At 44.2% G+C, this 15,898-nt stretch overlaps 1 protein-coding gene across 4 annotated transcripts in view; it reads left to right on the top strand.

Annotated features, from left to right (window-relative positions):
• The first annotated feature begins 7,384 nt into the window (after window positions 1-7,384).
• The window catches only part of IGF2BP3 (insulin like growth factor 2 mRNA binding protein 3), a 144,156-nt gene continuing 135,642 nt past the window's right edge, over window positions 7,385-15,898 (top strand). For 3 of the 4 annotated variants that reach the window (XM_005901257.3, XM_070369729.1, XM_070369730.1), the window contains exons 1-2: window positions 7,385-7,902; window positions 9,113-9,173. In XM_005901257.3, the coding sequence (XP_005901319.1) occupies window positions 7,728-7,902; window positions 9,113-9,173 (236 nt within the window). In that variant the 5' untranslated portion in view covers window positions 7,385-7,727. Of the gene's footprint in view, window positions 7,903-9,112; window positions 9,174-10,232; window positions 10,341-15,898 lie in introns of those variants that run through there. The other variant, XM_070369731.1, reaches the window with a different exon arrangement.

The raw sequence follows: 15,898 nt of genomic DNA on the forward strand, positions 1-15,898 counted from the left end.
AGATTTAGTTATATTTAAATTTTTCTCCAAGTCTTGGAAAAATACTTTTAGATTACAATAAGATAGGAATAGTTTACAAAGAAAAATAACTTAAAAAATAGAAAAATTACTTCAATGACTGGCACAAACCAAACCAAAATTAAATAAGGGGTAATTATTTCAAACAGTTTCAATTATTGATATTAAATTTAAACCTCAGTTAAAGCAAAATCCTGCCTTTGAGAAGGCATAGAACTATTAGTTTAAAAAATAATTGATCAGTAAATACGTCATTTGAGAAAAGCAACAAAGAATACTACCAACTTTTGTATGTTTAAACAACCTACTACAAAAAAGAACTAAATGTTTCAACAAAAGTGTGTTAGGCATGAACTTTAAGACAAATCTTTATAGTGACAATTTTGATAAAACCCTTAGACTAGGTATTGTTTTTTGTCCCCCCACCCCTGCTGTATCTTATGTTCTCAGATTCTGATGAATTTTAGCTGAGATGTTTTGAAATAATAATAAAATCTTCACCTAGCCTGCTGCTTCCATCTTTAAAGCTGGAATCATCCTGCTAGAAAAGCTCAGCATCAAAATGTAAAGTGAACTCAAGAAAGAATGAATTTTAAAGACTCAAAGTGTAAATGATAATGATCTGACATCATTCCTGCAAGTAAGGAACTTATAAATATACTCTGCCTTATTAAATCTTAAAATTAACTTTTGATTTATAGACAGCATGAGGGCTTCATCAATTTATCTCTAAAGCTGATTTGTATATACATGTCATGAAATCTGCTGTTTCATTAAGGGAACTATAATCCCTTTTTATTTTTCTTCTTCTTTGAATGGGATTCTGGAAAATAATGTCAGGAAAACAAAGGGTCCCAATGTGAAAATGGTAACCTAAGATGTGTCTTTTAAATGTGTTAGAAAATGCTGAGAACTAGTTATAACCTCAGCATGTGCTTTGCTTTTGGATTATTTTAGTGGGGAGAGGAGGCTCTTTATTGTTCTCTCCAGTGGGATTTCATGCTTGGATTACTGTCCCATTTTACTCCATTAGTCAATACATTTTCTCTCTACTACCATCTTACACCCTTAGCAGGAAAACCTGCAGGATAAATGAGTTGCAACCAAGAAACAAGTTTAAATATCCAAGTCTTCTCAGCCTCCCTATACCCCTCCCCCAACAAACAAAAGCCTATCTTCTTTGTTTCCTATGGCTGGTCTGCAAAAGCTTTATATACACATCAATTGCCAAAGAGTCTTTTCACTAAAAGTTTCATCCCCTTACCCCCTAGAGTAGTAATAATAAATGAATATTTTTTTTTAAGTTTCACTCATGTGAAGCAGTAAAACAAGAATATAATTGCAATAAAAGGAATCATATTTATCTACTGCTTTAACAATTATGTTTTAAGTTACCAGATGGATGAAAATTCCGATTCCTGACTTAATAATTGAAAATTTAAAAAAAGAAATAGAGTTCTCTAACCAGAAAAAAAGTTCTCTAACCAGAAAAAAGTTTTCTTAAATAAAATATTGGTTATATAAATCTTTGAATTCGAGAAAACATTTGAAAATAGCTCGGGTTTTAGAGTTTTGGTTTGTCCAGATTATTTTGGAACTTTTTTTAACAATTGAAATTTACTATATCATTTTCAAAATATAAAAATTACACAATATATAAATCAAAATCTAGGGTCATTTTACAAATAATTGTATCTTCATATTTTAAATTTCTTAGCTGTTTAAGATTTATATAAATTATTAGCTCTGTAATCTTCAGTATTTACACTCTAATTTAGTCTCTAAACTTTAATTTCAAGTCAAAGTAAGCCATTTGTAAATTACTCTGCTTTCTGAGAAATAATTTTACACGAAAACTTCAAAAGTATTAACCACGTTAGTGAAATGTTGTTGAATCATACAAAATGTAAACAAAATGCATTTTAAAAGTTTTTCTTTACTAATAAGTCAGTTTTAAAAATTTGTTTTCAAGAGCTGCTCTTTAAAATATAAATTGCCATGTACAATTTATATTTATATTCCTTCAATTAGATAGTTTTAAGAGACTAAAAGGGAAAAAAAAATACAGAACTAAGTAGTTTTTCCAAATGAACTTTAGAGGATGATGTAACTTGACTACTAGCTAAGAGTTAACAATATAGAAAAAAAATCTGAACCCTCTGATTTCAGCCAATTCTCTCAAAGTTTTAAAATATTTATTAGGTTATTTTCGTTTTACTAGTTTTAAACCAAATCAAGTATTTTGTCAAGACTTACAAAGAACCACAAAATTATCTGTAAACAAATTATTGTTATATTTCTGATACATTTCCTTTTCTTTAAATAATCAGAGAATTGAAAAGCCTGTTATGGAATTAGATATACCAAACAAATTCATACTTCCCTCTTCTGTAATGATCAGAATTCTGATTTTCAATTTGTTTTCGAGACCAATAGCAACTTATATATAAATTACAAACGTATCGAACACACCACTACCTAGAACACATCACTATTGCTGGTAGCTTTTTCGTTTAATCTAATTAAATACGATCATTCGTTTGTTCTGTGCTTTTCCAAGATAAATTCATATTTATTTTTTCTCACCGTCTCCACCAAACGTCAGTAAAATTAGAACATTTCAGCTACAGAAATCGCTAATCCTTCAAGGTCGGTCTCAGCTCTTTAGTCTTAGGGAAGCTTTAACGAAAACGTGGTCTCCGTAGAGTTGATTTTACCAGGAATTTTTCGTTTGCTTTTTTTGGAGGGGATTGTTTGGTTTTGTGTGAAACAACGCTGTGGACCACAAAGGGGGTTAGGAAATGAGGGGGCGGAATACGTAGATTTCTCTAGAAGCCCCGGAAAAATCAAGCACCTGGAAACGTATTGTTAATTTAACTAAAAAAGACATATAAATTCTAAAGCGTCGGTGGAGTCGAGCAGGGAAACGATGTGGCTCCAGTGGCGGAGCAAGGAGCAAACCTACGACCTCCGGACGCTGGACGTTGGGGGAAGGGAAGGGCCTCAGCGGGCACCACGCGGTCACCCCAGGGGCGGAATTCACATGCACAACTATTTTTCATTCTTCCTCAGTTATCTCCCTCTTTTCTCCTTGGGGGTTAGGACTGGACTCACAGTTAAAGGGCAGGAAAAATGAGAGTACTAAGAGGGGAAGCCAATCTCACCCCTCAACAAGAACAAAACCAATAAGAGGGAGCAAAGGGTTATTTTCGCGCCACAAAAGATGGAAATCCAAGGGCGGCTCGGGGGCCAATGAATGGAAACCAGCAAACTGCTTCGGCGGCGGCAGCCGACGGTGATAGGCTCCCTCCGTCCACCAATCGGGTGAGAGAAGCCCCCTACCCCCTCCGCAGCCAGGGGCGGCGTCTCTCTCCAAGCCGGCTGCTCTAACTCGGGCTCGGCGAGTCGGCCCCTAGGAGCGCGAAACTCCTCCCCGGAGCCGCGTTTGCGCGCCTAGCGCTCCCCTCTCACTGCCCCGCCCCGCCCCGGCCAGAGGCAGAGGGTTCAGCGACTGCTCCTTGCGATTTTTCTCCGTGGGTACCAAACATCCCCCAGCTCCGATGAGCCCCTCGCACACACTAAACAGGCCGGAAGTGCGGCAGGGTCGCCAAACACGCTGCCAGGTTCGCCCCGGCGGGCAAGGGAAGTGCTCAGGTCGGGTAGTGCGGCGAGGGGGACACAGGCTCCCCTGCCTGGGCCCCCACGTCTAACGCGTTCACGCGGCTTCGCGCGCGGGGACCGAATCCGAGACGCAGCCAGAAGGCGCCTGTCCCACAGCGGGGCTAGGGCGGACGGGTGGTCTAGGGCCTCCGAGGCGAGCAGCGGCCGACGAAGGATCTTCCCGAGTGTGAGCTGCAAGGATCCCGCCCAGTTTCTCCCGGCAGAACCGCGGGGGGAAAGGAAACATCTCTCAGGGCACCATCTTTTATTTTAAATAAAAATCACTGAAGGCATATTCCGAAGAGAGGGAAGAGCCAGGCTGCCGCTAATTATTATGCATCTGGTTTTAACAGATCAGAGTCCAGGAGAGCTGTTCGAAGGAGCAAGAGTATGTTAAAAAATACCTTCTATGAGGCCCAGGCGACGCGGCATTACGTGCCCACCCGCCTTAAGGACTTCGGCTCTGGGCTGGTCTCAGAGGAAGCCGGGAATTAGGGTTAGCAACAAGAATGCCCTCTCCCCCTCCTCTACCTGCTAAGCCGTCGCTCATAACCTGTAGGTACAGCAGTGGTAACCGACCTTCTAAACACGGCTTTTCTCCTTTAATATTACACTGACCCATAAGAAACATTTTTATTGCCTTCAGGTCAGGAGATCAGGAGGAGGTGCAGCTGTCCAAAGGGTAAATAGGCTGCAGTTGGAAAGCCTCAACCGCATCAGAGCACATACAATGGGTGGGAGTCCTTCGTGGACTCAACATTTACTAGGAGCTGCTGCTGCTTCAGAAAGAACTTGGAGTAGCCTATACACACGGTTAATTTCTTGTGACACTCATTAAGACTGGAAGTTAAGATTAACCTTATAATCATTCTTGAAAATCCACCGAAGGTATTTTTACACTTGAAATGTCAGTAAAAAAATACAATTACCCATGGTCTTTTTACTCAGCCATTGATTATATTACTGATTCCTCAAATGCATGGACGAGTCGAAGTGGAGTGGGCTATATTTAACTCCCTTTTTGATGGCTGAACTTACGTAACTCGTGTATGTTTTTAAGGTCCTAGACGGAGTATCCAGTTTGTTATAATAATACACACATTAAGTTCACAAGAGCCCCAGGAACATATTTCATCAAAACTGCACACACTTGTTTTAAATCCCAGCTGTTAGATTTGTTTGATAGTGAAAGACAGGCATGGACTACTATTAATGGAAAATAAACACTTTATCCCATGCTTTAGAAGTAGATATTTTCTTAGGTCTCAGTTTTAGTAAAAGCAAATACAGTCAACAATCCAGAGGGCACCATTCAATTGATTTTTGAAAGCATGCTGAACATATAAAATTGTTTTTATGAAAAATTACTAAAACTTAAATGATCAAGAGACTAGTTTATAAAATTTAAAGAAAAGCAAATATTACTAAGTGAATGAAAAGTATATTTCTATAGCTTTTGATCACATGCAACAGGTAAATAAAACTTATAATTTAATATTTACATTTTGAATATGACAGTCAAAGAATACATGTGCTTTTTTCTTTCTTGGAATGAAGGTTTCTTTTCAAAAATATGAAAAGGAAAAATAAGTAAGCTTTTTAAAAAAGTTATAATCATAAATTTAAAATTTCACCACCTAAATGTTCTTTGAAGATACTGCTCATAATACAGTTGTAAACACTGAGGAACATGTTTACACCCTCCGTATCATAAAGTAAAAACATTTCACTAAATTAAACATGAATGAAAATATTTGTGAAAGTGAGTTTACGTTTAAAAAGTTGGATTAGCTTGGCAGGAAAGAAAAACCTGTTAGAAAGAACAGTTGCATTTAAAATGGATGATCTGACACCTTCCGGTTTCTTAACACAAAACTGTAAGTTCTTTTTAAAAGAAAAAATGTAAATGCTCTTTATATCATACAACCATTCCCACATATTGAAAAAATAATTTTCCATTCATCTTTCAGTTGGAAAACATACATCTTTAAATGCATGGGTTTGACCAAAAGAAATGAACTTTATCAATTATCATAATTACTGATGATATAGTGTAAACAGTATTTTCTTTACTACACATTTTTCTAATAATAAGAGTATTAAGTGATTATAAAGGCTGCTTAAATTTCCATCCTATTAATATATATAATTGCAATCATTTAAAAAAAATAAGCATTCTTTTCCATAGAATACCTGTTAAAAATATACCACAAGAATCCTGGTGCAAATGAAGCCTTTGAGTGGAGGACAAAATAAACGACTCTTGGCGATTTCGAAAAGAAACCCAGCACTCATTTCCGTGTTCCTCGTCTCCAGTCCTCATTTCGTTGGCCCTGTAAGGCTCCATCGGGCCCAGACCCTCCCCCACCGCCCACCATTGTGCTCGTTACATACAAGGGAAATTATGAACGGTTATAATGGCCAAATGCAGGCAGAAAAGCAGCAGAAAGAGACTCAAGCAATTTTTCAAGTGCAAGTTACCACTTAGGGGTAACGCACAGCGGTGTTCCTGTTTTAAGTGTCCCAAGTTCTCCAACTAAAATTCTTTAAATAAAAGTACCAGCCTACCCCACTCCTCCTCTTCCTCCTCCTCTGGAAACTACAGGAAGAAATGGTTTCCGTTTAAATACCGACTTTTCCCACTTTGACTTTTCTGCTCCGGCCTCCGAGGCCCGGGACGCCCCCATCCCAACGCCAGAAACCTCGGCCCCTGCGCTCCCCTCCCCCACCGGTGGCCAAGCCCGCCCCCGGCCTCATTGATCCCGGAGCCTTTTCTGAATCGCGCAACCAATAGCAAACGCGAAGCCCAAAGCCACCGCGAGCGCAGGCGGAGGCGGAGGAGGTGTCGCCCAGACACCCGCCCAGGACGCCGCGGGCTCCCATCCCCCCACCGGCCTGGCTCGGGGCCGCCCCACTTTGCCGGTGCCCGCGCCAGCAAAGGGTGCACAGGGTGGGGCGCGTCGGCCCGCCTCTCCGGCTCCCTCACACCCCCAACCCCCTCGCTGCGTTTCCGTCCCCGCCAACCCCTGGAAAGGTGCTCGCGGTTTGCCGAGGTTACACTTCTGTCATCGAAGCCACAAGGCGAGTTCGGAATTGTGACTCTTTGGCTTTGTTTGATTGCCTATTTTTAAAAATCGAGTCTTTAAAACTCGGGTAAATAGAGCTGAGGGATTGCCTAGTTAGCACCCCCACTCCAATCACATTAAAAAAAAAAAAAATCAATATTCCTCCCGCCTCCTTTACCCTCCTGGAGGATCCGCCCCGGCCAGATAACCCTTTCTAAACTCTGTGATGACCATCAGCTCCCCTAGCCGCGCTTCCCTCCGCGACCCCGGCTGCGGCTTCTTTAGCATTTTCCGCCCCTCTTTCTCCGCCCCTGCGCAGGGTCCTTCGCTCAATCTCGTTACCCCTCCCCCTCTTCCTCCTCTTGCTAGCTCTTTTTTTTTTTTTTCCCTGCGAAACCCACTGAAATTGAGGCGCTGGGATTCCTCACGTGAGACGTTGATTTGTAGTTTGAACACGTGGCTCATTCAAAAAGCCGGACACTCGGAGCGGATTTTTTCCGCCTCCTGCGCCTTCCTCCCCTCCACCCCTTCTCCCCTCCCTCCTGCCAGTCACCCTTCTGGGTTTTTTTTTTTTTATGGGGAGGCGGCGCTTGCCCTCTCGTAGTGTGATATTTTCACAGTCCGTCGGTCGATGCCAGAGGGTTTGGGGAGGAAAAGACAAAAAGTAGTTTCCCCCCTCCTTCCTCTCCTCCTTTTTCTCGCTAATCCCGCCTCCTCCTCCGAGTTAGGAAGACTCTTGGATGCGTTTGGGTTGTCGCTAGGGTTTTTCTTTTTTCTTTTAATACCTAGAAAAGGAAAAAACAGGAACCCTCGGATCTGATTTTTTTCGCTTCTCGTTCCTGTCCTTGGTTCTTACTGTGTTTGTGTATTTTAACGGCGAGAAGAGGAGGGGAACTCGCCGGATCCATCCATCGCTGTGGGTGGTTTTAATTTTTCGTTTTTCTCCTAATTTTTTTTTCTTAAAAGCAACAACCACTCTTCACAATGAACAAACTGTATATCGGAAACCTCAGCGAGAACGCCGTCCCCTCGGACCTAGAAAGTGTCTTCAAGGACGCCAAGATCCCGGTGTCGGGACCCTTCCTGGTGAAGACGGGCTACGCGTTCGTGGACTGTCCGGACGACAGCTGGGCCCTCAAGGCCATCGAGGCGCTTTCAGGTGGGCCCCGGGCCGGGCCTGCCGGGGTCGGGCCCGCGGCAGCCCACACCGTACTGTCCGCACCGGGCCCCGGCCTGGGCGGGTGCGGGTGCGCCTGTGGAGAGCAGCCGAGGCCCGGGCGCCCGCACGCGCGGGTCGGGGCCCTTCCCCCAGTCGGGGCGCCTACCCGGCCCCGCGGCTCCCCTCCCCCTCCCGGATCTGCGGGCGGAGGGCGAGCGCGCTGTCCAGAAAACCCCGGCTCGGGCTTGGGGAGCGGGGGCACCGTGCGGCGCCGGGGACCGGGGTTGGGGTGCTGGAGCGGGGAGGGGGGAAGCTCGCCCCGCGCGCCGCCCGGGCCCAGGCGCGTGCTCCAGGCTCCGGCACGCCGGGCCTTGGGGGCCGGGAACGAACGCCCGATTCTCGTTCCTTTCTTACCCTCTGTGTGTGTGTGTGTGTGTGTATGGGGCGGGGGGGTTCTGGCGGTGGACTCGCTGCCTCCTCTCTCGCCCCCAGAGCTGGGCCGAGGGAGAACTCCAAAGTGGCCTGGACCTCGCTGCCTAGCGAGGCCGCGGGGCTGGTGCCGCGCACGGGCGGCCCCGCGCTCCCCTCGACCCTGCGGGGAGGCGGGCGAGGGCAACCCCCGGGTTCTGGGCTCCATCTTCCCGGGTCTGACGAGCTACAGGGGAGGTGGGCGCGGGCGACCAGGGGTCGCCTGGGAGCCCGTCCCCATGCGAGGCCGGGTTTCGGGCCGCGGCCTCCGGGCTGGTCGGGCGCGCGCGGGGGAAGGATGCGCTTGGGTCCCGCTCAGAGCCGCGTGCCTTTCGGGGTGGCGGACGCCGTCCCTCGCGCGTGGTTCCGCTGGTGCCCAGCTGCGCCTCTGGACGTTCGCTCTCTCGGCGCCTGCCCGGCGGTCCTTAAGCCTTTCCCGCCACTCTCTGCCCGTTCCCGGCGGGCCTGGGCCGAAACCCCCGGGAGAAGGGCCTAGGCGCCCCCAGCTGAGGAAAGCCCACGCAGCCCTTTGCCCCGAGTTTGTCTGCTAGGGTCTCGGGGGACGTGGGCGGGGAAGGCCGAGGGGGGCGGGGAGAGTGTTACCGACCTCTGCCCATTGATTCCTCTTTTCCCACCCGCGCGGGGACGCTTTCTGTCTCGGCCTCGAGCCGCTCGGGGTCTGAGAAGGCCCAGAGAGCCGCTCAACTCGGCCAACTGTCCTGCACCTCTTGTGTGTCCGCAGGTAAAGTGGAACTGCACGGAAAACTCATAGAAGTTGAGCACTCGGTCCCCAAAAGGCAGAGGTGAGCTTGCTTAGCATGTCCTCATTGATTCCCTTCTCGGCCATTGGGAGGAGAGAACACAGCTGAAAACAACTTTTCCACTTATTGGGGTTGCTGTGTGGCTTGGCGTTTCTCGTTTTCTTTTGCATTTATGTTTCTGGCAGGTGTGTGTGTGTGCACACTGCTCTGTAGGAATAGACAGCTCGTCTGTGGCCCTGCCACCGGATTGTTTATACTGGTATATAAAGTCGCTTAAGGAAGCTCTTTCGGTTAAATGTTCTCCGGCAGAGAACAGGTCAGGTTGGTGCAACAGGAAATCAAGAGTCCCCGAGGGCAGTTTCTGGGCATCCGTGGGAATTGGGAAGCAGTGGGTGACCGCCCCCTCCCCCCTTAAACCATAGGAGAGGCGAAAGCAGCAGCGGCCGCGCGCGGGTGTGGCGTGCCTTTCCCTTCTCTGTCCCACGGTGGCGGGCAAGAGTCTTGGGGGGCCGTCCGCGCATCTGAGGGGAGAGGAATTTGCCTTTACCCTGGGAGCTCCCCGTGAGGGAACGCCTGGGTTTCTCCTGCCCCAAAGCGCCTTTCAGTTCCTGCAGACTAAGACGGTTTTCTGCAAACCCGCCTTTGTCTCCCGGCCTCCCCCCTACCCTGCTCCTCAATTTTAAAAATATTTGGCTTGTAGATAAACCACCAAGAGATGGAGAAGGTTGAAGATTTTTGCTTCCTCAACAAGGCGGGGTGGGGGGGGCGGGGGTTGCACTTTTTGGAAAGCATGTGTAGTGTGTCAGTTTACAAAGCGTTTGGAGACTTTTAATCCCTGGACTATTTTGGAGAAATGGCTCCTTTCTCCCGAGCAGGCCAGATCCCGGCTCTCTAACTCCGGTTGGAAAGGCCCTGCTTCCTCCCCGTGGGTACTGGGGTTGGCCTGTGCCTTGCTGGCTTCTGTCCAGTGGGGTTAGGGTTTCTGCCTTCCCCCATCCCCCACTCCCAACCCGTGACCCAGCGGAAAACTGGAAGTTAATTTCAACTAGAGCAGCCGGAGGGGGAGCAGCATCTGGTTAGGTATTGGTGCGAGTGTGTATGCTGGAGGGCTGAAAGGGTTTGATATGCATTTCCCTGGTGCTTGACTTGGAGAATTGGCTACCCAATAGGTCAATCTTAAGCCTGTTTGTAGATGGAGTTTTCTTCCAGGTAAATAATTTCCACCAACTGTGTTTTTGTTCACGAGCTTGTGGGATTCTTGTGGGTTTATCTTCATGTACTATACTTAATTTTCATTAGGATTAGTTGGGAAGTGATTTAGTTCTAGCTGGGAATTTTGGTAGTGGTCAAAGTATTTTATATAGCAGAATGGAATTTTGAAAGCATCTAAAACAATACAGTGTGTAGTGAAAACTCTAAATTGATCTCAGTTTAATATCAGTTGAAAAATTAAAAGAGATAGTCTGAATTGTTTCCTTACTGGAAAAAAATGTAAGCATATTCTGTGAATTCTAATTGGTTTTTGTTTAGCCGCTGTGTCTTATTAATTTTCTTCAACTGTTGAATAAGAAATAGGCAAATAGTTGTGTTGAAGAACTGACATTTTAACATTCAGGAGTTGCTAAATTTAAACTTTAAATGTATTGACCTGCCTGTGAATGCAATTAGTTTGTCTTAATCTCCTGATTTTTCTTCTCTAACCTTGTGTGAGTTTGTTCCTCATGTGTAGGGAATTAAAAACATTGGTAATAGACTGCTTTTATTCTTAAAGGCTTTTGCCCAACCTAAAAACATACTTGGCAGCCTCTTTGTCATAAAGTAACAAGTAACTATTGAAGAAAGCACATAAAGTAAAATGTTACTAGTGGCAGCAAGTATTAAACTGGAGAAGCTTCCACTGATGAACTTGGTAGATTAAATTTTATAGCTGATTTTCGTTAGTCATTGAAATGTTCAGGATTTTGAACCATACAGCGTTACTAGCAAAGTAAATAGGAGTGAGTACATTAGAGACAACTTTTTTTTTTTTTACTGATTTATTAAGAGAGCCGTCAAGGAAGCCCTTTGCTTGTATTGAAGTGGTTAAAACCAATAATGGAGCTTGATTTTTCTGCCCAGGGAGATTTGCTGGAAACCTCTATTACAATTTGGATTTAACTGACCCTTGAAACGGTTTTGCAGTTTTCCTTATCTGGACTGTTCTACTGTCTCAATAGGCTTTGGGAGAGAGCAGAGAAGGCACCTTGGTGATCCACATATCCAGCACCTAGAGGGTGGTCAGGTGGTATTGATGAGAGTGACTTGAATACTGAAGCCCAGTCCTTGCTGGTGAGCCTGCTGGACTTCTGGGTGGAGTTCTTTGTGCTTAGCAGTCATTGCATTCCATCCCATCATGTGGGCATCTGAGGCAGGCACACCCACATGTGCAACAGTGACCTTTATACCTGCTGTGCAAGGCATGTTGGGAGCCCTAGGCTGAAGAATGCTTATGGCAGCACTCTGAGATGGATGAATGGGCTTGTACCAGCTAAATAGGGGAGCAGGCCAATGGGTGATGTGATGTGACGCGTGGTAGGCTGGCCAAAATTCTGACGGGGAGCAGAGGTGGGCGGACCCTTGCTGGAAGGGGCCTTGCAGAGTTTGGTTCAGACCAAGCTTAGTTCCTGATTACTGAAGTCTCAAGGGAATGTGGAAGGAATGTTGCTTTTCTGGATTCAGATACCCCTCAGTTGGGGGAGATTATAGCAGTGCTTCAGTTTGAGATCCTCTGCATTCAGAATGAAGAGAACATTGCATAGAGTACCTGTGATAGTATTGCACTTTTTGTTCCAAATGTGACAGATACAACACAGGATGACTTGGCTTCACTCTGGAGGTATAAACTTTAAAAAAATTTCCCTCCCTACCCCTGGGGGAAAAGGTGGGTGTGAAAATTGTCGTGGCTTCGGAAGGCCATAGCTGACTTTGGGTTGGAAGAGTCACTGGTGTCTTGTGGGACCTTGTATGTGCCCCTATATATTTATGTAAATAGCACTGATTTCCTTTTGTTATGTTGTGGGCTGTTGGGCATGGGAGAGGGAACAAGAAAGTCGCTGACACTGGGGAACTTAGAGGATGGTGGTTTGTTTCCACTACTTTTAAATTACGAAAATTGTCACATTTTCCAACTTTTTCTAGCTTAAACTTCCTCATGCTTTAGCTGTTAACCTTGATTAGAATTGTATGTAGCCAAAAACATTTGAATAAAAAAGAAAACATAGTGGGATATTATAGTTAATATTTTTCCAGGAAGGATCTTTTAAAATAAACGGTGGTGCCTAAGCTCAAGTATCTTTGTTTTTTGCTTCCTTGCAATAATTTTTAAAGAAAGGAAATTAAATGGATAACTTATTTCAATATTAGAATCTTGTGTTTAGCATATAAATGGGATAGAGCATGTATAAAAGTTACTGGGGTTTTAAATATATCTTACTTTAAATGGCTACGTAAAAGCTAGTGCTGCATTTTATATAAAAGTGGTTAAGTATAGATGAGGATGGTGCCAGGAGTAGCCATATGCCAGTTAACCAGGGCATAAGACCCTGGTGTCTCAGGACATTAAAAGCCGTTTTTAATGGGAAATATTTTAACAGGATATGCCCCAAGGTGTTTTAACAGGAATGCTCCTGGGTTATCAGTGGTGGTCCAGGTGAATCTTGTGCATTAGGGAAATTTCTCACACATTCGTAGACGTAAGGTTCTGAATGTTAGGAAACTTTTGTGGCTGGTAAAGGTTATCTTTGCAATGCAGGGTTTAAGATCAGTAATGCATGACTGCTTAAGTGGTTGTAGCCAATGAGATTTTTCTTGATTTCATGTTGTTTTCTCAGTACAGTTTGAGAATATTAGGAAGATTTCTTGCTTTTCTTTCTCACTTTATTAGATTTTTAAAAAAAATTTTGATAAGTAGCTTCTGTGTGTCTGTCCGTGATAACAAGGAAGACGTTATGAAAACATGACATGTGCCTGGAGCCAGTGGGAACTGAGAATCTTGGCTTCTGTTTCTGGCTTCCTTTTGATTTGTGGGATGACTTACATTCTCTGTTCATGCCAAACGCCATTATAATAAACTAACAAGGGGCATGCTTTGTTCAGAGTTTTGAGTTCTGCTTGAAATGAGTGACTTACCAGCTAAGATTTAAAGGTGTCTTTTGGAATCACAGAGAGATGGGCTTCCCCTGTAAGGGGCTTGGGTTTCTTTCCTGTAGTATGGCAGCTTAGTTGCTTTTGCACCTGTACCTCATTTGGGCAGTCAGCACGAGGGACACAATCTTCATCCTACTTTGAAAGGCTTTCGTGAGTCACACCACTGCAGTTCATGTGTTGTTGTAGGTCTGGGATTCCATATTAAAGTGAAGCTGTTGAGCCACCTTGATGTATATTTTGAAGCAGCTCCATTTTAACATTCTTTAACAGCATTCGGACAGCAACTATTCCAGCAGTAATTTTGATAAGTGTGAATTATCCGTTCAGGAACACTGGTAGTTAGTTGGTTTGGTCTGGGAGGAAAGAGAATCTACTATTTTTAGTGGAGGTTCCTTTATCAGCTGTTGCTTCTGATTCAGGCTTGTAGAGTCATAAGACAGGAGGGTGGCAGTGTGGGAGCAATGACCAAGGGATAGAATTGGCATTTTTAGTTAGGATGTCTGCCTCATAAATCTGATGTTTACTAGTGGGCTTTGACTGTGGAGTTTTGTTTGGAAGCTGGTTGCAAACATAGTTTTCAGCGCTATATTAAAACTGTGTATTTTATCATGGTCCAAAATTGCTGTTTGGTAAGTGTTCAGTATTGGTAAATACACACAGTTAAAATACCAATATAGTATGTGAATTTTGTTGCCCTGAAGGGGAATCTATAGTACATAAATTATGTGTTTTAGAGAATTATGCGAGACTATTTAACTTGCTTAAGAAATAGTTTGAAATTAGAGACGTATTATTTGAGGAATCTAGTGTAAGTCTAAGAAACCGCTTGCCCCAGTTCAGGAGACACGAGAGATGTGAGTTAGATCCCTGGGTCAGGAAGATCCCCTGGAGAAGAGTAAGTTGCTGTTGTCTTGAGCCACCAGTTTTCAGGGTATTTTATTGTGCTTCTCTGTGATCATATGGGTCTGCTAGGTGGTTAGTTCTGTTCCACTTGGTATCATTTTGGGTCATTTACTAAGCTGGGCTAAAAGGTCCAAGAAGACTCCACTCACATGTCTGGCCTCTTGGTACTTGTCCAGGTCATCTTTCACCATATGGTATCTTGTTACTCAATAGTGGCCCCTGGCTGGTTACCCCTAGTGAAAGCAGAAACTGCTGGGCCTTTTGAAGGCTAGGTGCAGAATTGGTACTTTATTGCTTTTAATTTCATTCTGTTGATTAAGGCAGGCCATGAGGCCAGCACAGGTTCCAGGGGAATGTGGAAAGAAGTTAATGGTAGAGTCGCATGCATGTTCAGAGAGGAGGAATTGGTGGTTGCAATCTGTGTAGTTCTTCTACAAGTTGAAGGATCCACAAGCATCCCACGTACATTTTGGCTTGAAAATGCTTAGAGCGTAAAATATCTGAAAATTGTATTTAGCTCTAGGAATGGGGAGCCAATTGACTTGTAATGTCTTAGCAAGAGAGGATCGTGTTAGCTCAGAGGTGATGAATAGTGGTCAGTCTCGGCTTATTTCTAGGGAACAGCTAGTAGGATTTACTGACGGGTTAAATGAGGGGTGTTTGAAGAGAGAAGGATGACAAGGTTTTTTGGCCAGAACAATTGGGTGGAAGGGGGGTGCCATTTACCCAAATAGAGGGTATTGTGTGACAAATAGGTTCTTGGGTGGAAATTAGGAGCTTTACTTTTTGGCATATTATGTTTCTAATTCTCATTAGAAATTTGAAATGATGAAGTTGAGTAGATATTAATAGTTGGATATATTGGTCTGGAGCCCAAGAGAAGGTGGGAAGTACTGGTGAAAAATTAGAGGCTTTGTTAGCTTATGATATTGAAGTCACGGAATTGGACAAGGTCATCAAAGAAATAAGTGTGGAACTCTTGAAAAGAGGGGCTAGCAGAGAAGAGTGAAGGAGGCCAGTGATTAGTGGAAATCAAGCACAGTAAACTGTTTCTGAGAGAAGTGAGGAAAGCCTGTGGAGGAGAGTTTAATCCACTGTGTAGACTATCTCTGAGCGAGTGTGCTTTAGATGGATGAGTAAGTGACTGAGGGCGGTGTTAAGTCTCAGCCTTCTGGCTGTGCTGTGAATAAATGTAGAGTGATTTATGAATTTTGGAGCAACCTGAAATACAGCCTCTCTTCCAGAATTCATGTATTAGGCTCTTTTTTCATTTTTTTTTTAATGTTCTGGAAACATCTAGAAGCATATTCTGTTTATAAGTTGCTAGAGATGGAAGAGGCTCGTACATTTAGTAGATCCTCTTCTTGCTCAGTGGACAAGACGTTGAAGACAGTTGACCTACCCTATGGCATCTGTTTTGACACTTTGGGTGACTGTGAGCTCGCCTTCTCAAAGACAACCCCTTCTGCTTTTTATTAGTACACATTTGGTTCCAAAACAGTGCAGACAAAGTCCAGTGCTTCATGTGCTTGTCTAAATACTTGATTAAAGACAATGTTGGAAACTAATGGTCACAATATTTATAAATATTATGGGCTAGGTTTAAAATATTTCACTTTGTCATTTTAGTATACTAGAATAAGTAAAACATTCCATGTATTTTATTCATAACAATGAAG

This window comes from Bos mutus, chromosome 4 (assembly GCF_027580195.1).
Source record: "Bos mutus isolate GX-2022 chromosome 4, NWIPB_WYAK_1.1, whole genome shotgun sequence".
Classification (NCBI taxonomy): Eukaryota; Metazoa; Chordata; class Mammalia; order Artiodactyla; family Bovidae; genus Bos; species Bos mutus.